The 27852-nt window shown below is 53.4% G+C and overlaps 1 protein-coding gene across 3 annotated transcripts in view; it reads left to right on the top strand.

The window, feature by feature from the left end:
* Positions 1-14521: 14521 nt before the first annotated feature.
* KY (kyphoscoliosis peptidase) overlaps positions 14522-27852 on the top strand; it is a 44418-nt gene continuing 31087 nt past the window's right edge. For 2 of the 3 annotated variants that reach the window (XM_021678766.1, XM_044915544.1), the window contains exons 1-2: positions 14522-14657; positions 17832-17894. In XM_021678766.1, coding sequence (XP_021534441.1) covers positions 14522-14657; positions 17832-17894 — 199 coding nt within the window. Of the gene's footprint in view, positions 14658-17831; positions 17895-21667; positions 21731-27852 lie in introns of all 3 variants that reach the window. The other variant, XM_021678765.1, reaches the window with a different exon arrangement.

Here is a 27852-nt window from a genome sequence, read left to right on the forward strand (position 1 = left end):
AAACGATGGAACAATGACTAAAGAGTTTTACCATGACTGAAATCATCATCAGCCTCATCTATAGGTTAACAAGAACTGAGGCACAGTTAGCCTGGGGCAGCACTGGTGTTATACAAAATGCTTAATGATCCACACCACACAGGAGCTGATCAATCAGGGCAGATAGCAGCTGTCAACAGCCTGGTGCATCCATACCATGCACACCAGCCAGAGAGTGGGGCCCAAGAGCCACTGGTCATTACTGCCCTGCCAGGCCCTTGCATTATGTGGGCAACAAGCATCAGGGCTGGAGGAGTGGGTAGAGGGAGAAGCCAGGACATTACCCCAGCACAGGGTCTGACCACAACCTCCAAGAACAGGCTCATGAAGAGGAGGAAAAGGGCTGTTGCTCTGAATCCATGGTCTGTCTCCTCTGGCTACTGCATAGTCTGCCTCTTCCATTACCTGCAACTTCGAAGATGGAGGGTCTCTGAGATGTAAGACGAGTTCTTTTGGGTGTGAGGGTGAGAGTGAAGGTGGTGGAGGTGGTGTTGGTGGTAGAGGTGAAGGTAGTATTGGTGATGGTGGTAGACGAGGTGATGGTGGGAGGAGACGGGGATGGTGGTGGAGGGGGTGATGGGGTAGAGATGAGGTAGAAGTGAAGGTGGAGATGGTGATGGTGATGGTGAGGGAGATGGTGATGGTGAAGGTGATGGTGATGGTGAGGGAGATGGTGATGGTGGTGGAGATGGTGATGGTGATGGAGATGGTGATGGTGGTGGAGATGGTGATGGTGAGGGAGATGGTGATGGTGATGGTGGTGGAGATGGTGATATTGGTGGATATGGTGATGGTGGCAGAGGTGGCAGCCTCTTGATAGAAATATAGCAATAAGATGTGCTTAATTAAGAAGGAACCAGTCCAAGGGAAAAGTAGAGTGTGCACTCACCTCTGTGGAAATCTATAAGATGTCAGTACTTGGAAGACTACTTGAAGAGCAGTTGAGTTCAGTGAAAAGAAGAAACAGAAATGATTTTATCATGGGAGTTAACTGGATACCACTCAGACAGAAAGCCATTCAGAAGTTGGGAAGGCCTGCTTTGTTAAAAGCAGCTCCAGAATGTGTTCTTGCCTTGTCTTGAAGGTCAAGGCAGAACTCATAATGCCACCTCCTACTTGTCCTCCCTGCTCTGGGTGGACCCAGCTCCTGGGGGTCAAGGGCCATCTGGCAGCTCCCATCCTCTTTGGCTCACACCAGGACAGCCTTTCTCAGTCCTCACCTTCCTCCTCACACCGAGGTGGACAGCTGTATAGACGGGGAGGCCCATGGTCATGATCTTCATGGCTTCCTCCATCCATGACCTGGCCAGGGTCACATGAGAAGCAGCATATCAGAGCACCCCAGGAGTTTGCAAAGTGCAGACTTGGATTTATACATTTAATAGGCCCCAAGCTCCTCCTTCGAGGGCAGCCCCACAATGCAGCCCCTGAGCACACACTGGAGCTCCACATTTCCAGTTCTTGGTACTTCCATTGGGAGGGTCTGAGCAGAGGCCTGGGATCTGATGTGTGGCGGCTCCGTGCAAGTCCTTCCTCAGTAGCTGGAGTACAGGGATTGCCAGCCACCTCATCTGGAGCCAAGGAGCCCCTTCCAGGATGTGTCACCAGGCAGATATGCCAGTGAAGCAGACCCATGGGTGTCTCACTAGGTTTTTCATACTGCGAGTTGTGAAATACTAAAATATATATATTAATCTCCACCTCCAGTGCCTGCTAATATTTGGTCTTTGAGCCCAGTTCCCAACAGAAAGCTCCTAAAACCCTTGTAATTTCCTGGGTGACAGGAGGCTAGGAGGAGGTACTCTTGGAGGGTTCCTGGATGGGAGCTGGTCACTAGAAAATCCAAGCCATGATTACAAGCTTAAGCCCCAACTATCATCCTCCATAGAGGGGACTGGAGCAAGGAAATGGGTTAATAATTCGTCATGACTATGTGATGAAGCCTCCATAAAAAGCCCAGAAGCGTGGAGCTCGGAGAGCTTCCAGGTCGGTGAGCACATCTATGTGCCGGGAGGGTGGTGCACCCCAACGCGACAGAGACAGAAGCTCCTGCACTCAGGACCCTTCCAGTCCTCACCCTAAAGATCTCTTCACCTGGCTGTTCATTCCTAGCCTTTAAAATATCCTTTGTAATAAATCAGCACGAGTTAAGTAAACTGTTTCCTGGGTTCTGTGAGCTGCTGAAATATACCATTTGAAGGGATGACATCCCGCTAATTTTTTCTGGAAACAGCCCGTGTGCCTGAAGAAAAGGGCTCTGCTTCCTGAGACCATGGCCAGCTGAGTGGCACAGCTTCCTGAATCTTCCTTCCCTTCTCGCTGCCTCAAAGCCATCCCCCCTGCCTCCTGCTGCCTTGGGATTGCAGCCCAGCCCACCCCTTCTCAGAAAGTGTTAGCACAAGATTCTGCCCCAGGCTCTGTTTTCTATAGTGCCTGGAAAGACAGCTATCCAAAATCTTCCTCCTCACTTCCAGGGGTGTAGGTAACGAGTCTGGGGGTGGGGTGGGGATGAGTTGGAGGAGTACTGCCCGGGTCTGCACTAGAGATATGAAGGAAGGCTGACCTGGGAATGAGCTATTACAGTGGGAAACTGGTGTCTGCCTCGCCTGCCGGGAGCTGGCCCTGGCGGGCCTGGGACACTGATGGGATGAGGCCAGGGGAGGAACCAAGAGAGCTGCACTGGGGATCTCAGCCTGAGAGCCAGTAGGGCCATTAATAGAAATAGGGGAGAAGCTGGGAATTGAGCGTGGATGCTAGGGTAAGACACACATGGACTCTGGTCCAGGCTCTGCCATTTACTAGCTGTGTGCCCAGGGAAGGTCACTCGTCATCTCTGGCCCTCATTTCTTCAACTCTAAGGTAGAGGCAGTGACGACCTTTCCCCTGTTTAAGCGACGAATTGAAATAATAGTCAGCACAGAGCCCAGGCCATAGCAGGAGATGGATAAATTAACGTGTCGTCTTGTCTTTGTGGCCTTGGCCCAGCTGCTGCGTTTCCTCAACTGCACAGTGGTTGGGACTGAATCGTGACCGCCAAGGTGCCTCCCTGTCTGCCCATCCAGGGATAGACAGAGGGCCCCAACCCTTCCTGGGGCACTGGCTGGTGAACCAAGGGATGTGGGAAGCCTTCAAGTCTGTGGAGAAAGTTCCCTCAGAGCCTTGGCCCCTGCCGATCCAGGGCCCACAGGGTGGGGAGGCGGCGAGGACAGGACGGGGGTACCCACTCCCGGCTCCTCCTGACGCAGTGTCTCTGACTGTAATTGGTGTGACCCCACACTAGAATTTCCTGGAGAGCCTGATGGAAATGCATATTCCTGGCCTCCTTTTGACCAGCCAGTCAGACTCTGGGGATGGGCCTGGTCCCTGAACTTGAATGTACCCCGCAGTGATTCTGCTGTACACTAACACCTAAGAACCACCGTCAGGACCCCAGACCCAGGAGCCCAGGGTCAAGTGTGACTTCTTCCCTCTCGATGTGCTGAGGCTGAAAGGGCCTTGGCTTATGAGGGCTCTCCTTCCACCAAGAGCCTGACCAGAGGAAGCACTCTTGTCTATCTCTCCCTCTTACCACAGCTACCCCAGCACACACCCCCTCTTTATCTGCCTCCAGGAATTGGTCTCTCTCTGTCTCTCTCCCTGACTATGTCTCTCCCTGTGTCCATCTTCCTCTGTCTCTCTACTTCCGTGTCTCCCCGCCCCCCACCGCTCATCTCTCTCTTTCGATTGTCCTCTTAGCTCCTCTGTTCCTATCGTTCTCTTTTTCTGCCTCTTTGTCTGTCTCTGTCTCTCAGTCCTGCTATTTCTCTGTGTGCCTCTTTCTCTCTCTCTTTCCTCCTCTCTCTGTCCCTCTGTCTCTTTGTGTCTCTCTGTCTCTGTGTCTCTCTGTCCCCTGTTTCTCTTTCTGTTTCTTTCCCCCGTCTTCTCCATCCCTTGAGGCCTCCAGGCTGCTGGCTGGGAACAGATGGTTGTCAGGCCTTGGCCAGAGGCACATGTCATCACAGGCTCCTCCCTCAGTGGCAGCTTTTCAGCCACCACCTGGGGAGTGCAAATTGTCCTGCCACCAACAGGTCCCTGTCATCACTGTGCTCCAGGGCCTGACCCAGCCCCACGCCCAGCCTGCCCCAGGTAACCCTGTGACAGGCAAGCTCCCCATTTTGCTTGTGCAACAGGAACTCCAGGGACCAGAGGCCTCAAGGGGAGGGTTGGGGGAGGGGAGGGAGCCTTGCACCTACCCAAGAAACTTATCCCAGTTGCAGAACTGGGAGCTGGGGGTCCTCCATGGACACAGGCCAGCCCTGACCTCTCTCCCTGAGAGGCATGGTCAAGGCCAGCCCTGCCCCGCCTCAGTCTGCAGAGAGTGCCAGTGTCTGGTGAGAAGCCAGGGCTCCCCTCTCCCATGGCCCATCCTGTGTTCTGGCCCTCCCTCTCCCTTCTTCCCTGGAGCAGACCCCAAGGCAACCTGGGGGCAAACCTCTGCGCTGGATGGGGGAAAGGGGACGGATGTCGCAGGATCCCTCACTTACCGTGTGCCGTGCAGGAGGCCAGCTGCCGAATCCAGAACAGCAGTGCCAGGCAGGAATCAACACAGCCCGTGTTCACATGAGAAACCAAGGCCCAGAGAAGTGACGTGACCCTGGGTGCCTGGGTGGCTCAGTTGGTTGAGCGACTGCCTTCGGCTCAGGTCATGATCCTGGAGTCCCGGGATCGAGTCCCGCATGGGGCTCCCTGCTTGGCGGGAAGCCTGCTTCTCCCTCTGACCCTCCTCCCTCTCCTGTTCTCTCTCTCTCATTCTCTCTCTCAAATAAATAAAATCTTTAAAAAAAAAAAAAAAAGAAGTGACGTGACCCTTCCAAGGTCCCACAGCACCAGTGGGGGACCCCAAGCGGTTTCGTTACACACCTGCACACACCCCTGGAATGGCTTGAAAGGAACCCTTGCTGCGGGCGGGAGGTCGACTGCTCGGGGAGAGCACAGATGGACGGCCGTGTGCCCGTGCACAAACACACAGTATACAACGCCCTACCCGCCCCTCCGATGTTCCTGAGACCCCACAGTGAGGTGCACGCAAGGGGGCTCTTTCTGTCCTTGCTCCTCCCATCTGGTGTCCCAGAGGTGCCCTGACAGTGAGGGGAGTGGCAGCCTATCTGTGGTCATGTCCCAGGTTCAGGGACAGGACTGGCCCCGTTTCAGAACAGGCACCGCCCAATGCCAGCCACGTGCTGGGCCACGCCCTGCACCACCTCACTTTGTCTTCTACACTGGGCAGTGGGCATGACTGCAGCCAGGTTACAGATCAGAAGACTGAGGCTCCCACTTGCCTGGCAATGCTGGGACCGGTCCTCCCTCTTTCGTAAGTGACCTTTTCAGGATGAAAATAAAAACAGCCAGCAGGGCCCCCCACCCTAGACCCAGGGAAGTGAAGGGGAAGGCAGAGCCCAGGGGAGGCAGGAGAGGCTCTGCTGGATGGAACTGGCCTAGCAGGTGTCCAGATGCCAGAGGAGCCAAGAGCAGCCCCCGCCATGTGGGCTCAGAGGGAAGGCCTCAATTTTGTGGTTTTCATGCATCTAGGAGGCCACTGAGCTGGGGAACTTTCTCTGGAGCCTGCCTTTCCCTGTCCCCAGCCTCCTCCCTTCATCCCTCCTGGCTGGAGGGAGAACAGAACGGCAGGATGCAGTGGGAGAAGGCTGGCTCATGTTTACCCCCTCTCTCCCTGGCAGGGATTACATGGTGAGCCAGGAGGACAGCTGAGCTGGCAGGTGGGTGGCCTGGTCATGCTGAGGGAGAAAGCTGGGCAGGAAGGACGGCTGAGGGAACTGGGGCCTCGAGCAGCCACTCTCCTCACACATCCCCTCTTCCCAGCCACTCGGGGGCCACGGGACCCAGCTCCACTACCTGGGCGCCTGCATTCCAGTCCCCCCAAACTCTGCTCTGCAGGGTAGGCAAAACCAAAGCCAAATAGTATCTCGAAAGACAGACAGATTGACTTCAGAGAATAGAAGACCCACAAGTTTGGAGGAGACTGGGGCTCATGTGAAGGAGACCTGTGTAATTCTAGAATCTCTCATGTGCATGCCCCTCACCCGGCTGCCATCATATCCCCCACTGCATAAGCTCCACAGCTGTTTCTAGAGAGCCTCAGTCTGGTCAACTGCAGAGCCACTTCACCCCACCCAAAGCCCTCTCCCTAAGTTGTCCGTAGAGCCTATGGTTGCTTGGGCCACCTACCTAACCATCTGGAAGTACTCCAGCCTTGGGAAGGTGATTGTCAACACTTAGTTCATCAGGTGGTCAGGGAACAATTTGGTGACATCAAACAACGAGAACTGGGTATGGATCCAGAAAGTGCCAGGAGTGATACGTCAGTGGGAAACTGCACATCCCGGGTGCCAGAAGGGCCTGGGGATGGGGCTCGTGGACCCCTGGCTGAAGCCCTAACAGATGGGAGGTGAAGCTGAGCTCTGCTCCCCAGGGCTATGCTGGGTCTCCAGAGCCCCCCACCCCACAGGAGGAGAGCTTGGACCCAGACAGGCAAAGCAAACCTGGATATTGGACTGGTGTGTGAATGCCTGTAGATCTGCCCAAGGTGCTTGGTGCATCCTGGCAGAGAGACTCCAGGGCCAGGAATCTTCCAGAAGGATGCTGGATCTAGTGCGCGTCCCCCTCCCCCCAACCTCCTTCTAGCTAGTCACCGTGGGAGTGACTGTGTGTTCCCATCCAAACACACTTCAGGCAATGCAGCCCGGAAGTTAACTGTCAGACAGCATGCTTTTCACTTGTCCTGGACCTGTTTGCTTCAGGCTCTCATTCTGATGCTCTGTGTTAGCAAGCATGTTCAATCTAGCCCTGCTCTTCATGTTTTATTCATGTGGAACACGTGCCCTGAGTCCCAGGTCCTCATCTATAAAATGCAGGGAACTACCTCGAAAGGTTGTTAGGATGAGTAAGACTAGTGAAAGCTCCTAGCACAGGGTCCAGCACAGAATATGTACCCAACATATATTTTTTTCCTTCCTTCCCTCCCTCCCTTCTTTTCTTCTTTCCTGCCTTCCTTGTCCCCACTCACCCTCTCTCTCTCTCTCTCTCTCTCTCTCTCTTTCTTTCCATTATTATCTTCCCAAACTGCAGGGTCTAAGTATCTTGGTTGATCCACCTGCAGCCCCCTCTTCTCCTTCATCTCCCCAGGACTCTCTTCTTCAATTCCACTGATCCACACTGTTTTCTAGGTCGACTACAAGAGAGACTCATTCATCTCTGTGTCCCCACAACACCAGACACAAGGCCTGGAGAACAGCGTCTGGTTCCAGCTGGGATGAAGGAAATGGTAATGGATGGGGCGAGGCACAAGTGGGCAAACCGCTGAATGAGTGGATGGGTGGGACAAGTTAGATGGGAGGGATAGGAGAGTGGGGTTGGCAGAGAGATTGAGGGTTGATGTTTGGGTAGAGAGGGTGGCATGGGTGAACGAATGGCTAAGCGAGAGATGGATGGATGAGAGGGGGACTGGATGGGTGGGTAGATGGCCTGGATGGATTGACAGGAGGGAGTGTGTGAAAGCATGCGTTGTTGGATGGATAAATGGATGGACAGAAACACATGCCATGGCTGGCTTTGTGCTGAGGCAGGGAGGTGCAAAGAGCTCACGTGGATGCTTTTCATCCCAAATCAATGTTTTCACTGTCTCCTTCTGCTCTCACACCGTAAAGATGTGGCGGGGAAGGAAGGGAGTGGCTGACGGCAGCTGGAGCCGGGTACTATCTTCGTTGCAGATTTGCCAAGCACTGGCTTGTTGAGTCCTGCCCCCAGGCTGCCAGCATCCCGGTGCTCAGAGCCACAGGACCGGAGAAAGGCTGAGGGCACCCCGGCCCCTCCCTGGCCACTTCCACCAGTCTCATCCTTGGACGATGCGGCACAGAAGGGAACTGACTGTACGAGCCGAGCTTTGAGTGTCCTCGCGCTCAGCACCAAAGGCTGGAAACTTGCCGATTTCAATTTCACCTCCCAGTCTGCGTCTGCCACAGGGCAAGCTTGCACGCGGGCTGTGCCGAGGTTAGGCTGCAAGTGGCCTCTATGTCGCCCTCGCTAAGCCCAGAGCTCTTGAGAGCCACTGTATCGTCCTCACTGCCTCATCCCAGGGATGGAGTTCCTGACACAGAGTTGGCGTAGAAAAAAATGTTTGTGGTTAAATAAAATGGATAATGAGTCTTAGACACTACTGACCGTCATTTTGGGGAAAGAGGGATGTATTGGAAAAGAATGGTAGACCTTGATCTAGGACACCGAGCTTCAATCCCAGCTCCACCATTTCCCAGTTGTGTGGCCTCGCACAAGGGTCTGCACCTCTCTGAACCTCCATTCCCTCATCTGTGAAATCAGGATAACAGTTGATACTGCTCAACTATCTTCTGAGGCTGCGAGGGTCTCATTGGGAATCGGCTTCTCGTCTGGTCATTTTGAGTCACCCCCACCCGGGAAGCCTTGATAGCCAAGCCCCAAAGCTGAACATACCTTCTGCTCTGCCTTGTCACCCAGAGGGCAGAACAGGGCCTGTTGGGAGGGGACCTGCAGGCCACAGGAGGTGAGCACGTTCCACTTTCAGGTTTCTCTAACTTAAGCTATGCATAATCACCCTGACCTCAATCTTTCTCGGCGAATTATGGAAAAAGAGTTCTCTGAAAATGAGGCATGTGCAAAAGTTCCACTGGGTTCCCTGTCCTCCCCTCATTTCACCCTTCCCAACTTAATAAGGACCATGGCTAATTAGCTGTTCCCGTCCAGCTCTCCTTGTCCTGTGCCTGCACACGTGAGACTAAAAATACCCGTGGCTCCTATTAGAAGCTGTGCCCCGGGGACAGGCAAGCCTGGAGTCTGCACTGACACGGGAAACTGGCTCCTGGTGACCCCTGGGACCCAGGCCACGGCGCCCAACCCGTGTGGGGCCGATGGGCACCGCACTTCATGCCGACAGTCACCAGGGGTCTTCAGGAATGATCAAAAGGCTGTTCTGAGTTGACTTGTGTCTTCATGCAAGACACCCCAGAGCGGTCTCCTGTGACTCTCCTCACCACCTTGTTGGACACCGTCCCACCACGCAGCTGTGAGTGCTCTCCCCCGGGGACTCCCGTCACTCAGAGCACTGCCCTGGGCCCTGCAAGAGAGGCTGGCCTAAACCTTCAGCCCACCGGTGGAAAAGACCTCTGTGCCCTTTTTCACTAAAGCATGCAGAATGGGCAAGTGTGTCAGGCTTGGCGGGAGTCCTGGGCCCATCTAGAAGCCCGTGCTGACTCCCTGGGAAAACTTTGCGATCCCATTTCTTGATCCTGTTTCAGTGTCAATAAAATGGGTATAAAGGTATCAGCCCAGCCTTGGGCTACCGCGAGGACTCCGTGAGTTTGTGGAAGTCAAAATGCAGACTTCTGTATAGGAATCACTGACCACCAAGGAACGAACTCTGAGGCAGGAAGTCCGCATGAGGACCTCTTGTTTCCGTCAGAGAGGCGGATCGAGGAATATGCAAGGGGCATTTCAATAGCTCGGCAATAAACACTTGGCGAAGCTGAAGAGGTAATCTCTCCATGGGCTTTCATGTGCCACTGGATACCTCTCTTGGCACGGCCGGAGATATTTTGGAAGTGGTGGTGAGAGACAAATTGATTCTCATCATCTCCATCCACAGGAAAAGGCCAAGAATGCCATAGTGTATAAAGACTTCAAAATTCAAACTACCCAGAACTTGGGATGTAGTGCTTCCCACATTTGCACATCGTGATGTACAGGGAGATGGGATTGTACTAAGCTATGGAGAGGAAAAATAGGGAAAATCAATGAAGGCGTCGTGGATAGAAATACTGAAACGGGCTGACGGGCCGACCAGGGAGAGACCTGCCAGAAAGGCTGAGAAAGGGAACTGTGTTTAACGGAAAAGTCACAGCTTATGGCTCCTGCTTGGGGAAGGGTGGAGGCGGCTGCATGGGACTGAGCAGTGCTGTTGGAACGAAGCACTCCCCCAAATTCATGCTCCAGATGGTTCTGTCAGCAGTGGGAGAAGGTGTGTTTAGAGCTGCTTGTCCTCAGTTAACCTCTTCTTCCATTCCCTGACGGTCTGAGAGAAAGGAGCAAATACTATAAATCTCAGGAAGGCTGCTATGCCTCCGGGCTACAGGGAGAAGTCTTGGCTGGCTGGGAGCGTTCATTCTTCCCAATTTGACTCTAACATTTATTGAGCACCTCCTGTGTGCAATACACATAGAAGGCCCAGCATGTGTCGGGGGAGGAGGATGGGAGGGGACTCAGGAATGAGGAAGATCATGCCCTGGCCCTCCAAGAGCTTAATGTGGTCTGAGGCCAGGCAAGGACTTCACCATACACTTTGCTATGAAATAGAAGAGACCTGAGGTAGTTTACAAGAGTATTTTTTTTTCAAACTAACATTTACTTTTTTTTTAAGATTTTATTTATTTAGTTAACAGAGAGAGCACAAGTAGGCAGAGTGGCAAACAGAGGGAGAGGGAGAAGAAGACTCTCCGCTGAGCAGGGAGCCCGATGTGGGGCTCTATCCCAGGACCCTGGGATCATGACCTGAGCCGAAGGCAGACACTTAACCAACTGAGTCACCCAGGCACCCCTCAAACTAACATTTAAATGTCCATGCCATTCCAGTGGAAAAAAGGAGAACTGAGGATGGTTAAAAAGAGAGGCACCACAGAGAGCTGGCATCCTCCAGGAGCTCCAAGAACCAAGGTGACTAGGAAGGCTTCAGGGTGGAGGTGAGGGCCAGCATCAGACGTCAAAGGATGACCAGACCGTACTTGCCAGAAATGTCTAAACGCGCATTTCAGGAAAAAGTGACAGCAATAACAAATTCAGAAGTGGGAGCAAGCCAAGCCAGGCTGGTCAAGGCACCACAGGAAGCGAGTACCAGCTTCCAAAAAGGTTTCTGGGAAAGGTCTCTGGTTCCCCATGTAAGTTTGTCTATATCAGCAGAAGCGACGGTGTGAAGAGTCTGGGCCGTGGTCTGTGCTCTTTACCGAGGTGCCCCACTTTCTGTGTACCATTCCCTCACTGCACCAATGTAGAACACCATGCATGTCTACAAATTGCCTGAAAGCCTTTCATGTATTGGCTTTGTCTATCACATCTCTCTAGAGAAGACAGAAACCTACCTCCTGGGATCTCTAGAGGGCTGAAAGAGTTAGGACTGGTGGTCCCCGAAGAACCACTATTTCTTAGGAAAAACAAAAATGTGAGTCAGGACACACCCCTTCTGGTGAAAACCTCATCTGCCAGAAGCAAGCCTCCCCTTGTCAACCACTCGCCATCTCCAAGACAGCTCAGGGCTCAGAACCATAAGGACAACAGATGCATCCCATCTTCAAGTAAAAGGCTAGAAGCAGTGTAGATGACAGTAGAACTTGCCTGAGTATTAACGTAATGGAGGATAAAGGCAACAATACAACCATTTTGACTGCTCTTTGTCTTTTGGTGTCCTGAAATTTCCAACTCATTGTGATTAAAATAATTAAACGTCTGCCCAAGAATAGAGATAGCCCCTGGTTTGTCAGATCCTAAGACAAAAGGATGTGGATGAATTTGTTAGGTCAGATTGTGGAAGTCCTTGAGCTCCATGTTGTTCAAGACGGTGGCAGGGTGGTGGGGCTAGTATGTTGAGGAAAGCCTAGAAGGCGAAAGACCAGCTAGATGTGTTTGGGGAGTAACGGACATGGCTGTGGCTGCAGCATGTGTGAGTTGGCAGGGCAAGAGGAAGAGGTGAGTCTACAGAAGGAGGATGGACCCAGGGTGTAAATCACAGGCTGAGGGTGTGTTCTCAGTTCCATTGGTTGGGGAGGCCCTCCAAGGACATACACGCTCTGAATGATACCTCATAGCCTCAGTCTCTCCTGCTCCCCCTCCCCTTTCCAGATACATCCCAACGCTTTCCTGTGGTGTGGTGTCTCCCTCTCAGCCAAAACAGGTAGTGTGGATGACAGGAGGGGTCAACAGAGGCCAGAGTGGGTGCATGAAGAATGAGGAGAGCATCTCACCTTTCTGCCCACGCTGCCGGCACGGAGCAGCTGTACGGACCCAGGAAGCCAGATACTGGACTGAGAGCCATGGGTGGGAAGCTCTGAGGAGTGGGTCCAGGTTCTGGACAGCATCAGGACCCAGGAGCAGCAGCATTTTCCAGAACAGCCAAAGTGACACAGCCCCTATTTCATGGGTTTGTTCCAAAGCAGTGTTTTCCCTGCATTTTTGTCCCCCAGGAAACATATGTCAACACCTGGACACATTCCAGCTTGTCACAACTGGGAAGTGGGATGCTACTGGCATCCAGTAGGTAGGTCCCAGGGATGCTGCTAAATATCCTACAATGCACAGGACACCCCCCACAACAAGGAATTCTCTGGCCCCAAATGTCTGTAGCGCCACAGGCAAGAAGCCTCTCTCCAAAGGGTCTGTTTTCAGGCATCCTGGAGAGGCAGGAGGCCCCTCGACCAGCTTCCTGGACCTCTGGTTGTTACATCCCCAGGTCATCATGACCTCCTTCAGGGGTAGCTCTGGAAAGGGATGCCACGTGAGCAATCTCCTAACAGTGACACTCTCCAGCAGGGAACAAGGGAGAAGGATGGGAATGCAAATTCAGGCAAAGGGGCTTCAGCTTCCCTGCCCTTCCCACTCAGCCCCATTCAGTAGTGAGAGGTGCTATACAGAAGCTTCTCTTGGGACCTACACCCTTCAAAGTGCTAGGACACCCTGTCCCAGGTCAGATGAGGGGATGCTGCCTGGGCAATCTCCAAGACCCCAGGGACTTTGCATAACCCATAGTCCTTACTTTCCTAGCCATCTAGAGAGCAGCAGGGCTCAGCCAGCCTCCCAGCCGTGTGTGTGTGCACGCGCGCGCGCGCGCGCGCACGTAAACATGACAGTAAAGGACAGGACTCGCTACATGAGGAAACCTGCCTTGGGAGTCACCCACCTACATCAGTCCCAGCTCAGCTCTCTAGGGACTCCAACACTATCAGAAACCAGTGACATGTCCTTTCATCAGATGCCCAGTGAGCAAGGGGTTGGTGGTGACGCAACAAGGTGGTGGCCTTTACTGGCAGACAAACCCTGAGTCACAGTCAGTGGAGAAAGACCTTCAGAGTCTGAGGGTATATTATCTGTGTGGCCCCTGCCTCCATCACTGACTTGTCACTTCCCCTATCCTTTTCCTCACCCTTAAAATGAGGTATGAATGACAGCTACCATTTGGAGACCGCTTACTCTGCACCAAGCAGCTCAAGTGCACGTCATTCTCACAACAGCTCTGTGAGAACCTGTTTTATGCCCACGAGAGGGCTGGGGAAATGGGGGGAAATGGCTTGTCCACGGTCACACGGACAGCTAGTGGCGGAGCTAGGACTGGAACCTAGCACATTATAGTCTGCCTCCAAGGGAGAGGTAGGAGCTCTCAGGGACCACCCTGCAACCTAGCGTCATTACACTCCTATGGGAAGGGTCCCAGAGCAAAGACTTCCATGTGCACAGCATTTATTAATGGTGGAAACTTAAGTTAGGGGACTGGCCCAGGTTGGGTGGGCCCACCGTGCCAAGGGCTACCAGGCAGATGCGGCTGTAAACACTCCTGAGACCCGGAGCCAAAGGCCCTGCCTCTGCTGGCTGGCCTGGTTAGGCCCCACTAAAAATAGATGGGCTCTCAGGTCCAGCTCCCTGAGCACAGCGGGCAGGCTGCTCCGGCACAGACCTCCTCCTCTGCCCCTCCCCCCTTCCCCACCAAGCATGAGCCAGGCTTCTAGAAGGAACAGAGATGTTAAGACTTCCACCACAAGCCAGAAAGAATTGTTAAGTGGATGCCCAAAGGTCATGTTCCAAGGCCTGGTGCAGCCGTAATCGCAGAGATCCTGACCCCAACACCCTGCCCATCTCCCTCTTCTAGAGGAGGCTATCAACTTCCAAAACCCACCCGGGGAAGGAGTGGGGCCACCCTGTGCTCCTTCTTCCTTTTCCAGAACTGACTCTCACTGTTGACAGCGCTGTGTGATTTCTTTGCTGCAGCTTCCCGAGGAGGTCTGCTGCGGGCCCTCGCGGGAACCCCCGGAGAGGGCGGGAGACGAGGCGGCGATGGGCCAGCCGGAGAACAGCGCTGGAGCCCGGGAGGAGCGCTCCAAGCGCACGGGGCAGGAGGCTCTCTGGAGCCGGCGGCTGCGCAGCCCGCGGCCTGGGCGCAGATCAGGGCTCGGCTGGTGATTTCCTTTCAAAGGTGACTTAGAGCGGCTTCATTAGGGTAGCGCCCTCCCGGGCGGGCCCTAATGGCGTGTTTGGCAGAGTCAGCGAAACGCGGCGCGCAGCGGCTCGGCGGCGGGGGAGCGCCCTCTCCCGCGCCCTCGCCGTCTCCCGCGCCCGTCAGCGGCGCGCACGGGGCCATTTGCAGCGCAGGCAGCCTCGAGAGCGGCCGCGGCGCCACGGCGGGGAGCGAGGCGGCACCATGGAGCTGAAGAAGGACAGCAACGCCGTGTCCATCGACATGCTGCTGATCGTGCACTCGGAGAAGCGGCGCGCCGCGCAGGGCACGCGCTCGGACCGGCAGGCGGACCCCGGCGCGCTGCCGCAGCGCAGAGGAGGTAACGCGCGCCGGGCCGGGGGCCCCCGACCCCCGCACCTCGGCCTCCTCGCCCCCCACCCCGGGGCCTGCCCGCCGCCCGGAGCGCCCCCGAACGAGGCCAGAGAGACCGACCCTCTCCCCACCGCTGCCTGCCTCTCTGCGCGGTGGCACTGGCGTCCCGTGGCAACGCGCAGCCCGGTGATTCCCCCGAGTTGACTCCCCGCGCAGGCTAGTAGGTGCTTCCGTCACCCCCCGGGGAGCCGGCTTCCTCCCATCCACTCTTTGAAGGGTGCACAACAGGGTTGGAAGATGCCTTGGAGGAAGGGGGCCAGAGCCTCAGGCCTGACCCCTGTGTGGCCGAGGCCTGCTCCTCACATGGCACATTGCAGAGCGCAGGGGACCCAGGGGAATGTGCGTGCTGAATCAGACTTTGAGACGGGGAACTCCCTTGGTGTCCTTGCACAAGTCCTGGCCTCAGTTTCCCCTATCTGAAGCCTTTCCCAGCCTCCTACAGTAGAAGGCATAAAGGGTGGTGTAAAAGGCACACAGCCTTGGGTAGGGTCAGCTTAAAATCTGCTCTCTGCGCTCTCACGGATCTTTTAATTTTACTCTTCCTACAGACTTTCTGAGGAAGGGTAGACTGGAAAAATGAAGTGACTGTTTATGGAGCAATTATGGAAAGCAGCACTCAGGCCTCTGTAATCTCCAGAGAGGACACACTGAAGAGAATACAGATGGAGAATAACAGATGTTAGATAAGCCCCTCAGAAGTTGGGGAACAGGTCGTAGGTCTGTGAGGAAGCCCTCCCGAGCCTTCTTGGGGGCTGCCCTGAGGTTTGTGCTAGGCTGTCCGTGGGCCAGTGCTTTGAGAGTGACGCTTAACAGCCCATGCAGTAAAATGACTTCTGCCTCCTGCCTGCCCTCCAGCTCCAGAGCTCCTCAGAGTCTGCCTCTGGCTCTTCTGTCCACGGAGGTCCTGTGCATTGAACCCCCACCTTCCACCTGCCACGTGGAAGCAGTGGTGCCATGACTGGCTTTGCCCCCACCAGTCACACAGGCTGGAACTGCCCCATGGTTCCTGGTGACCTCTTGGGGAGGCAGGCAGGGGAAAGAAATAGATTCTGGAGAGCTGCGCATGTTGTCAGGTACTCCCCGTCTCCAGAGGGATTTGGGGCCAGGAATTGTTTGGGTTAGTTGGTTCTTTCGTTCTCAGAGCTTCTCCCAGGAGAGGTGGAAATGGCCCACCCGGGTATTCGTAATGAGGAAATTGGCAGGGGCCACCTGCTCCTTGATTGAAAAGAAGCTGCCTCTCCTCCAGACACTGCAGTCCAGAAGGCCTCCCCCAGCGTGTGGCAAGGCCAGAGGGCCCCCACGAGGCCCAGCTCCGGGTCAGCCTATGAATCCCCACCTCCCTTCCCCACTCTGATTGTATCTCTCCTAAAGGCTCCAACACTAGAAAGAGAGGAAGAAGAACAGAGAGAAGCCCCAGAAATTCCAGGGATCAGGACTGTTCCCAGAGGTGTCCCACCCCTAGCACACACCCTACACAACTCCAGACCGATGCATTTCACACTCATGACCATGACACAAGGAAAGAAGACCCTGCTTGCCAAGCCCCTTTCTGCTATTTGTCTCTAAATCTTTCCTGAAGGAGGTTTCCCCAGACACCAGGCCAGTGGAGAGACCAGTGTCACTTACTTACAGACAGTTCTATACCAAAGCAGAGGGAGAGCGACCAGTGTCCAAGCCTGCTGGGCAGTGTTGATGTCCAAGAGACCCCTGGCTAAGCCCACACAGCCTAAGACAGGGAAACACCGAATTAAACTAGCTTGTTCCAAGGCCTCCTGTTGGGGCACAAGATCCAAAATGCCCCACACCTCTTCCAGGCCTCTCCTCCTGTCTCCCCTCCAGCCCAGGTCCTTGGCTCTGCAAAGGAGGGCCTGACCTCCATTACTGTCACAATGCAGAGGACCAAGTGAAGATCGAGTGGCTTCGTGCTGTGTCCTTGTGGCAGAAAAGAGTCAGAGGGACAAGGAGGCAAAGATAGTGTGTGCCGGGGATCTGGGCTGCCAAAAGAAGCTCTCTGCTCTTTCCTCTACAGCCCTTCCATTATCCTTTGGGCAGTGCTTCTCAAAGCATGCCTGGACACCCTCACCTCCTATCCTGTGCCATGGAGGAGGTGGCCTAAAGCTGCCTGCACCCAGTCTAAAAGAGCTCCAAAGTCAGGTTTCATCCCCCAAGTCAGTGTGATGTGCATTTTGGTCCACACGTGGGTCCGCAAGGGTTCCAAGTGGTAAGCCCAGATCCTGGCTGCAGAGAGCGCTGCAGAAAAGAAGAGCATCGGGAAGGGACTGGGGGACTTGCAGTGGCTGCAAGAGCTGGAAACCCAGGCTAGAGGCCGAGCTTCCAGGAACAGTATCAGCAGCTGCCCAGCAGAGCTGGTCTGGCGAGGACACCTCTGTTGCCACCAAGGGGCCCTAGGTACTCCTTCCTCATCAGGAGCTTGATCTTACTGCAGCTACTCCCACTGCCAGAACGTACGTACACCAGTTCTGGGCCAGGAACTCGACCTTGCAGCCACCACTTCCAGCCATGACCAGAGAGAGAGAACAAGAGAGCCCTTCTCTCTTGCATCACCAGGTCCTGAGACGGAAGCAGACACAGATGCATCAGACTGGTTGTGCCGAGGCCACATATGTCCATGCTCTACCTGCAAGGGAGGCTGGGAGACTATCATCCAGGGAGAATTTTCACAATTTGCCAACTATCACTTGCGGTTCCCATATGGATAGACCATCTTTGCCCACCCTCCACCTTACGTCATGACTCTAAAAGTGGGAGATTCCCCACATACGGAAATAGGCAGGCAAAATGAATGGCGAGCATCTTCCACAGTTATGGTTCCATGTTTATGCGGCCGAGATGTGGAGTGAAAAACGGGCATCTGTATTGTGAAAATTCTCCCTGGATGATCCCGATAACCCACCTCACCACCTTTGAAAACTACTGTTTTAATATTTTCCTTTAATGTTTTAAAGTGCGTCTCATTTGCGGGCAGCCTCTCTTGGATCCTGACAGAGCCGGGTTCCACCAGCCCCACCTCAACCCAGATACGTTAGCAGCTGGCCCATCACTTGCTGGCCTGGGTCTTCCCATCATGGAGACCCTCATGCGAGACCCTGTTATTTCATAGGACTCCAGGGCATCGGAAACGGAATCCGGAGATGGCAGAAATTCGAAGGAAGTGATGTGCATGGTAAATTCTTTTCATTTTCTTTTCTTTTCAGTCTCTGTAATTCAACACATTGAAAAATGACGGGAAGCATTCGATTTCACGTGTTTGAAAACTGGCTGTAGACATCTAACCACTCAGAAAGTGGCTGCTCGTGATTCAGCCATGCCTCTGGGGCCACTGTGACCCCAGAAAGTTTTCCCTGGCATCGCGTCCCCCAATTTCCTGGAGGCTGTGGGATGGGAGGGGAGCAGTGCCCTAAGTTTGAGCACCCACTTGTTCACTGGCTACATATAAGGAAGGACTTGGCATCATCACTCGGCATGGCGAGGTTTGAGTATGTTCCCCCTGGAGGTGGGGCTGCTCATGTCAGGCAGGGCATCCATTCTTTGAAAATTTTTCCAAACAGAGAGGACGGTGGCCTCTTTGGGGACATTATTACTCCAAGCCTAGGGAGATGGGTGCTGTGGTTCCCAGCTGGCTGGGGACCCAGAATATAGTAAGATCTGAGAGAAGTCTGTTTCCAAAGCCTCCTTTCTCTGGTGCCGGGTGTCTGTCACCCTGCAGTCCCAGGACAGCTCAGGGAATGCCGTGCATGGACGGACTCTACTAGGCCTTATTCTGTACGCTTCAGAGACTCATTAGCCAAGCTTCCAAGAAAAAACATCAGTGAAGCTTCACTGTGGGCATGTGAGAATTCTAGTAAGAATCAGACCTCCACTCCCAGAACCCCAGTAGGGGACTCATTCAGATCTGGGCTCATCAAATGCTAGTGTGAAGAAACCACCTGCATGACCCTCTGCAGATGGGTAATCAGGACCCCAATTGAATGAGACCAAACATCTATGCTCTGCCATCCTGACAGTAACAAAAGGGAAGGATGAAGTTCTGAAAGAAAATTCATTCATTCATTCCCTCAATAAAGGTCTACAGTGTTTCCTTTGTGCCGGGTGGGGTTCTAGGTGTTGGGATAAAGACAGTCAAGAACCCCTGCCCTCATGGGACCATGTTAATGATTATAATCATAATGCTTTTCACTGCAATAGAATCTCAACACCCTGGACATAAAGAGCTTTCCTGTGTCCCCTGCCCTATGCATAAGGACAGATCAGACCCAACACAGGCTCCTGCCCCGGGAACCATCCCCTGGGGTCCTGGCTAATGGGCACGCACGGTGGGATGGCTTCCTTAACCTTGCTTTAGGGTCATAAGATGGTAGATGTGCCGGCTCTGGCCGGACCGAAGCACATGCCAAAGTTAGCGAAACTAGGCTACAGGCTCATGAGAATTGTAAGAGTCAGACCACCAGAAACCCGTCAGCTGCAGAAATACACAGCAGCTGATGCAGATATGCACGCTTGGCCAGTGTACGTGCGGGTGAGTGGAAAAGTGGGTTGAGGTGGGAGAGAAGAGACTCAGCATCTTCATTTGTTACCGCTCGCTTATCTTGAGTTGTCTGAAATGTATCTTATGGCTTCTCAGCCATGTTATTACGTTAGGAGAAGATTGAAATATAGTGAATTTATCCTATCCTACTTTCACCATCTTTAGGGCCTCGGATTTGAGGGAAGGTTAGTGGAAAAATACAACAAAATAAAGAGGATCATGGGGCGCCTGGCTGGCTCAGTCATGGAGCGTGCGGCTCTTGATCTCATGGTTGTGGGTTTGAGCCCCACGTTGTGTGTAGAGATTACTTTAAAAAAAATAAAAATCTTTTAAAAAATAATAAAAAACTAAGGAGGAGGGTGAAAATAGTTCTTGAAAAACCACCTGAGAGAACTGAGAGTTTCAGGTAAGTGGAGGCCTGGAGAGAGGGTTGCCAATATAGGTAATTTATAATAAAATTTTATTTATTTTTTCAAATTGCACATTTGTGTGCCGGCAGAAACTAAAATTACAGCTTCTGATGGTGAGACTCTGGGTACATACTTCCCTCGCTGGTGTCCAAGGCACCCAGCCCTGGAAACTGGATGCCTCTCATCTGCGGAGGAGGCAGCTGATAGCTTGTGCTGGTGGCGTGTGCACAAATGTGGCTGAACTTGGGGCAGATCCAAAAAGGCACATGTTCCCCTTCTTGCTGCCCTGTGTGCTCCTTGAGCTGGGGCGTTGGCAGGGTGGGGGGAGCCTGGACTGCTCCAAACTTTTCCGAGCAGCAGGTGCTTGGGCCGAGCCAACGCCACTAGCTTGCCCGGCAACGGGCTTCCCCTGCTGTGATTGGCTGCTTTCCTTGGTCCTGGCCGAAGTCTGCCTAGCAGCACCGGGACTGACACCCCATAGCCACAGGGAAACCAGTTGTGCGGCCCTGACTATAAATACCCGCAGCAGCTATGCCAGCCAATCGTCCTCCTTGAGGATTCCCTCCCCAGATCCTGTTTCCTTCATCCGCCAGCCCAGCAGAGATGTAGCCATCTGTGCCTGAAGGAGCCAGCCTCCCTGTCCTCGCTTGAGTCTGGCCTAGAGCTGCAGACCAGCATCACCCTGGATTGGCACACACAGTGCTTCTAGCCCTTGGCCAACCCACCGACCTCAGGCCACGGGGGTGAGGGTCCTGGCTGGGCCTGCTCATAGGAGAAGGCTGGAGCAGGCAGGTTCTCCAGGGCAGGACCCTGCCAGGTGGATCACAAGTCCAGCCCAGCTCAGTGACCTGCCTATCCACCTTGACTGGCTTCTGCCTGGGCTCAGGCATGGGAAGCCCTGGGTGGCAGATCTGGTTGGGTGCACAAGGGAAGATATCTGAGTGGAACCTGTGGAGGCCAGCGCCTCAAAGGCATGCTTATTTCCAGGCCCAGGCACTGGTCCCAGTGGCCGCTTCCAGTGGCAGGCCCGACAGCCTTTCTGCAGACCAGTGGAAGGCCAGGGGAGAAGGTGGCAGGCCAGGGTGGTAACCGTGGGGGAACGCCCTGCTGCCACAACCCTGCCCCTTCCCCTGCCCCTTCCCCTGCCCTACCCCCCTGAAGCAGCCTCAGCAAGACCAGGCCGCCGCAGCAGCGGGTGAGGGAGAGATATAGGAAAAGGTGTTGCTTCCCACTGGAGGGGCAGGTAAGCCTGTGGGTTCCCCTTCATGGCCTGTGGCAGGAACTGGGCCTTTCTCACCGCAGCCTGACCCCACTAGGCTCTGAGGACAGCTCTGTGTTCCAAGGACATAAAGATCCCTAGTGTGTGGAGAGAGCTTTCACATAGTGGGGGCCCTGAAAATATCTGTGGACCTGAACAGTACGGCAAGTCACCCCAACTCCTAAGCTGGAGTAGAAGGCAGGCTGCCCCCATTTTGCTCAGAGGGAGGCAAGATGTTGACCTAGGAATCAGGAGACTTGGGGTTCAAGTCCCTGGGGACGAGGTCTTTAGCCAAAATTAAGTGTCCAGGCTGCAGGCCTATTGGCTATAAAATGGGCATAGGAGCCTCCCAGCCCATTCCACAGAAAGTGTGATGATCAGCAAGGCAGCCATTTGCTCTGTGGCAGCTGAGCCTGGCCACACTGAAGTTGGGACCCATGAGGTGTCCCCACCTTCTCGAGAAGAAACCCAGCCTCTGCTGGCACCTGCTGAGAGGTGTGAGGGTGTGTGCACACGGCTTCATAGTCACTTGCTTCTGCATCCAGGTGTGTAAAGGTGCTGATTCACGCGTGTGTGCACCGTGCAGATGTGCACATGGGTGTGCACATATTTAGGCCAGGCCTGGGATGAGCTCACCCCCCACCAGCCTGCCTTTCTTGCAGACACACACAGCTCCCTGCTCTGCCTGGGGCAAATGCCACCACGGTCCCAGTGGTCACCGCAGGTCTGTCTTGCTTCAACAGGAAGCCTGGCAGAGAAAGAGCATCCTCAGCAGACCCAGGTCATCACTTCCTACGACAACCAAGGTAAGGGATTCACCACTCCCCTTGGCCTCTCCTCCAGCTCCTGTGTGTCTGTCTGGATCTGCTGTCCAGGCCAGAGACACACCAAGGGCAGAGCACAAACCATCTTTTCTGCCCCATGGATGTTGGAGCACCCTCTCCCTCTCCTTCTCCCCACATCCTACGGGAAACCATGAAAGGCTGCTTGGTGACATGGGAGAGAGCTATCAAGTCCCACGGCTGTCCTCATCGCCCTCGCTGTCATCACCAGAGCTAACATTTATGAGTGCTAACCATGTGCCAGGCACCCTGCTGGTCCATTTACATAATTATTCTCCTGTAAATGAAACTTCACAGCACTCCTATTTGATACATACTCTCAACTGCCCTCAATTTACAGATGAGTAAACTGAGGCTTGGAAAGATTGTCATATGTCCAAGAGCACAGGGCCAGTAAGCGTCAGAGCAGGGGCAACCTGAGCCCCCCACCCCCACAGCCTTCCCAAGGCCTCTGCTGTTAACCCTCACACAGCAATGCTTCCACAGCACCTCTGGAAAGCGGCCTCACCCCCCACCCCCTAAGTCCAAGCCTTCCCTCCTCAGGGGTCACAGTGCTTCCCTGGCCTCTCCTTCCAAGACTGAGCCTTTCAGGGCCTTCCACCCAGGGATGAATTTAACTCAGCAAGGGGAAGTACGAGGACCCTTTCTTGAGAATCCTCACCTTGATGGGTTCTGGGGGGTTCTGGGAGGGCAGGCAAGGGCATCACCATGCTGACTCTGCAGTTGACCAGATCTGAGAACACAGGGTGTTTGTGTTGGGGGGGGTAGGGGAGGTGAGGCCGCAGGGGTAGAGACAGGAGGACTCTACAGCTACAGCTGGAGGGGAGACCAGGTTAAATAGAGACCCCCCCCCCACTAATCCCCACTCCGCCCCTACACACACACTAACCTCCCACCTTGGTTTCCTGCTCTGTGTTAAAGACTCAGGGCCTGGTACCTGAGAGCTCTCATAGACTCAGCCCTAAGATGGCAACCACTATTGTTCTCAGTGCTGATGTCCTGACTTGTAAGGAGATGATCTGATTATGTCCAGGGGGCAGTGGCAAAGTAGGAGTTCCGGGAGGACTCAGAGCCTCTCAGGGAATTGCTCTCAGAAACACAGACTAACCCAGCATCCCCACAGGAAGGCACTGGCAGGCGGTGAGGAAAGGCCTGTCAAGATGTGTTAGCAGCACGAGGCCAGCCTTCCTTGCAAACAGGGCCGGTGTACCTTTGGGTAGAATTCCTGGGCATATGGCTTCAGAATAGGCCCCACTCAGCTGGCCCACTGCAGCCTGCCCCCTGCCCTGAGCACACCGCAAAGACAAACCTATGCCCCCCTGCTTCCCGGAAATGGACAAGCAGCACACAGCTCACCCCAAAACAAAAATAAGCAATACCTCAGAAAAATGAAAGTGGATTAGCCACGATGTCACTAATCTTGCTTAGTTCTGGCCACACTCCCTGCTGGGGTCATGGTGTTATCCCTATTTGTGCACAAGAAAGCTGAGACAGGGGATGCTGTGGTCCCCGAGCCAGGCGCACCTGCCAGACCTCCACAGTGCACTGCCCCAGCCGTGTCCCAGGCAGATGGGAGTGGGATGGGGCCCGCCAGTCACAAGGGCCTCACCTGGCACGACACCCTCACTCTCATGGGCCACTCACATTCCACCTACCAGCACTCGAGGCTTCCAGAGGAGAGAAAGGAGGGTGGCCTTGGTAGCCTATGTGCAGAACAGAGCCTTGTAGGTTGGGATGAGATGGGCCCAGTGGGGTCCTACGAGAGCCTGGGCCCCAGTGAGAGAAAGGCTGCCCCTCTCTGGGCAGGAATGGAGTCCACAACAAAACAGACAAGGGCTCCTGCCCCTGCAGGGCCGACCCCCTGGTAAGGGAGACAGACAGCCCTCAGAAGTAAAATACAGGCTGTCAAATAAGGCTGAAGGAGGCCAGAGCCGGGAGGGGGATGAGGGTAGGGTGGGTGCACAGGGGTGTGTGTTAGTTTCCTATGACTGTGGTAACAAATTATCACAAGCTTGGTGGCTGAACACAAATGTAATTCTCTTCAAGGGTTCTGGAAACCACACGTCCCAAGTGAGTCTCACTGGGCTAAGTCGAAGTGTCAGCAGGGCAGGTGCCTTTTGGAGGCTCCAGGGGAGAATCTGTTCCTTGACTCCTCCAGCTTCTAGAAGATGCTAGCACTTCTTGACTCGTAGCTGCATCACTCCATTGTCTGTGACCATTGTCACATTGCTGGTCCCCCGCATAAGTAGTTAAATCTCCTGACTCTGTTTTATGAGAATCCTTGTGATTACAATGAGCCCACCAGATAATCCAGGATGATCTTCCTATCTCCAGATCCTTAACTTAATCACATCTGCAAAGTCCCCTTTAGTATATAAGGTAACATTCACAGGTCCCTAGAACGAAGGCCTGGGTATCTTTAAGGGCTATCACACAGCCTACCACGTGGGGACAAAGGAAAACAGAGTCATCGAGAAAGTGACTGAGAAGGTGACATTTGAGTAAGGGAGGAGGTGAGGAAGCAGGCCTTGTGGACATCTGGGGAAGAGCCTCCAGCAGAGGGAGCACCAGGTCTGACAAACTTGATGCAGGGGGTGACAGATCCTTGGAATCAGATCTTCGTGTGGAGGGGTGCCTCAGAAGATCAAGCTATAATGGGTGGGTGAGTGGAATGACAGGAGAGTGACCCCCGGAACCCCTGTGATTTCAGGCCCCAAAAGTGACTCCTGAGTTTTCTTTTAAGGCTTCCGTCCTTCCGGGTCCTGCACCCTTGTCCACACGCAGACACTCTGTGCCTTCTTTGACCATGCATGCACTAGGGTCACACTGCCGCGTTTCCAGAGCTCTGCAGAAGGAATCGTGAAGGGCCCCGGGTTTCCAAGAGCCCAGTGAACGCCAGGGCGGGTTAGGGCCACGAGAGAGCCGCCCTTCATCACCCACCCCCTCCTCAGGCTGGTGTCCCAGTGGTCTCAGCCCACTCTGTTGTCAGGTGGTCATCTGGTGACCAGAGCTGCTGGGCGGGCCTTTCACGCCACGGCGGGCAGAGCCTGGCGAGGGCTCTACAGAGCTGGACTGCCCCTGCCGCGCTCCGACGTACTGCCCCCCCCCGGGTGTCAGCGCACCCGGCTTCCTATGTGCGGACTGCCGCTCCCCGGGCAGAAACCATAGCGCGGCTCTGCCAAACACCTACCCTGGAGCTCGTTCAGGGCATCTTTTAGTGACCGATGCTTTAGCTGAGGCTTCCTGACTCTCAGCTCCTGTGGGGGGAAATTTCCAGGCAAAGAACCCGGTTATTAACCCGCGTTCCAGTTACAGAAAGCGTGAGTGAGCACCTTAAACAAGGGTGGCAAGTATCCGACATGAATCCCTCGGCCCCCCCCACACACACGCATACCCACACGTGTGTGCACACTCACATACACACTCACATTCATTCGCACACACGTGCCCACGGTCTTCGCTAATTGATCGACACTCCAGGCAGCCACTTCCAGTCAGTCAGAGTTAAATGAACAACGGGCAATCTGTTTGCCATCTCCGCGTTAGCTATTCTGAGCAAATTAGGCCTTGAGACAAATCCTCATTCAAACCGGCAGAGACCTGGGGAGAAGCTGCCAGGGAGGGAAGAAGTCTCCTGCCCAGGTACAAGGCAGACCCCAGGTGGTCGGCCATGGCCATGCAGGGCCTGCTACGTTTCCATATCTGAGGGAAGAAGGAAAAGGAAGCAGAGCTGGTGGGATCTGGGAAAGGACCGCATGAACCACTTGTCAGGGGGAGCAAGAAATACCCGCAAATCTGCTGTTCCTCAGACAGCCAGGGCTGCAGCTTTGGAAATGTAGTTTGGGTGACAACCAGCAGAACCGGGGACGGGCGCTGTGAGAGAGCCAGCCAGGTGACCTGACGCCCCAGGAAGGGCCTCCTGTAGGTTTGGTATGACTTTTAAGATTGGTGTCATGATATCTGACTGTACTTAGGTTTTAGATCTTACTTGAAATTTTGCTCCAAATGATGTTCCTATCTTTATCATTGGAGATTGGTCAAATTAATTTTTGTCTTAAATTAAGAGTTTTAAGTGATACAGGAATGTAGTAGTCTGCAAAATCTTACCATTTCACACCTTTAGGAAGCACAGAGCTCTCTAGTGACTGTTGCTCACCTGAGACAGCACACCCAGGCCCAGTTTCTGGGGCAGAGGAGCCCCCGCCCCCACCTCGGCAAGGGTCCTCACACACCTGTGTGTAGTAAGAGTGGGTATCACACTCCCACAGATCAGGGAGGCCAAGGAGCTTCGCTGCTTTCCTCAAAGGGGGCTGATTAGCAGCGCCGCTTTGGGGGAGAGTCAGGAAGTGGAGCTCAGGAGAATATTGGAAGTTGGGCCCCTGTCCAAGAGCGGAGAGAGAAGAGGAAGTGCAGGAAAGAGAGAAGGGATTGGAAATGGCTGGGTGGAGCTTGCTGGCCAGGACCACGTCAGTGTATGAGACTATCTCAGCACCCACGCTTTGCCAGGGCTTTAACAGTACCTTGTTCAGCTCACTTTTTTGACAAAGAAGCACAGCTGAGTTGGGGGTGGTCGGAAGTGCCTGGATGTTAGATGTGAGAAGTTTGGGGAAGAGGTTTGTTGTTGAGCCCTAAACCAAGTTCAGTTTTGCAGCTTCTTTAAGCTTCTGGGTGTTGTTGTTCCTGTCCAGCATTTTCCAAATTGTGTTTCACAAAATAGTACTGGGTCAAACTGACTTCTTCACTGCAGGACTTCTCAGAGCATTACACATTGCAGCCTACAAAAAGGGAGAGAGTGGGCAGGTTTTTAGATCTGTTTCTTGTAAGGCATCTTGCAGCTAAGTACAGCTTGGCACTCATTTTGGAAAACACCTGAAAGTGTTTCAGATGGAAAAAGTGAAAAGGCGAAGAACAGGCCCATGCAGCATAAGACACACAGGAAGTGTTTGCTCTTGGCAATGCCACCTGTTCCTATGACCAGAACTGAATTATGCTTTGAACTCTGAAATGCTTAAAGTCTTAATTTTAAAGTCACACACTGATTTTCTTTGACAGTGAATGTGCTAGAAACTACACTCAAAGTGATGTTAACCTCTTCAAAGTAATGCTTTGGAAGGCCACATTGTATCTTATAAAATTGTTTCGGAATTACCCTCTTTGGCATATAGAGCAAGTTTATGAGCTACACAATAAAGTCGGTATTGTTACTCTGTGAAAAATAATTGCAATACATTTAGCAGGGAAAGTGCTAGTAAAAAGAACTCTTATAAAATTAATAAGGAAAAAATAATACATGAGTAGGAAAATAGACAATTCACAAAATAAGAATTTTAAATGGCAAATGAATATATGAAAAATACACTAAAAATTAAATACACAAAAATGAGATGTCATTATTCATTAATAAAAATTGCAGAGATTAATAAAAATCAAATGTTAGTGAATATATCAATGATCTACTTTTATATTACAAACCACCCCAAAACTCAGTGGCTTAAAACAATAAGCATTTACCAGCTCACAAGGGCACAGGTTGGCCAGGCGTTCTTGCCCGAGACACACCCAGTTATCACAGGTCTTGGCTGGGCTTGCTCGTGTATTTGTGGTCAGCTGGTAAGTTGGCTAGAGACAAGGTAGGGTAGGGTGGCCTCACCTGAAATGCCTCTATTCTGTTCCACGTGGTCTCTCCTCCTCCAGCAGGCTAGCCTGGGCTCATTCACATGGTATTTGTGGCTGGAATCCCAAGAATGAGGACGGAAGCTGCAAAGTTTCTTGAGACCTAGGCTCAGAGCTTGCCCAGCATCACTTCTATTAACATCACATGCTAACTAGCCAAGCCACGTCGTAAGGACAGCTCACATTCAAGGGACAGAACAAAAGACCTCTCAGAAGTACAAAGTTTTGTGACCAATTTTGCAATCAAACACAGCAAGAATGAGCAAAATGGACATCCTCTTGTGCTGTTGGTGTGGTCATCAACAGATAAAATCATTCATGGGAAGTTTGCTAATATAGAACAAAAGCCTTAAAAATTTCCATAACTTTTGATCCATATTTAAGAATTTATTTAAAGAAACTGATTTGAAAAG

Source organism: Neomonachus schauinslandi, chromosome 1 (assembly GCF_002201575.2).
Source record: "Neomonachus schauinslandi chromosome 1, ASM220157v2, whole genome shotgun sequence".
NCBI lineage: Eukaryota > Metazoa > Chordata > Mammalia > Carnivora > Phocidae > Neomonachus > Neomonachus schauinslandi.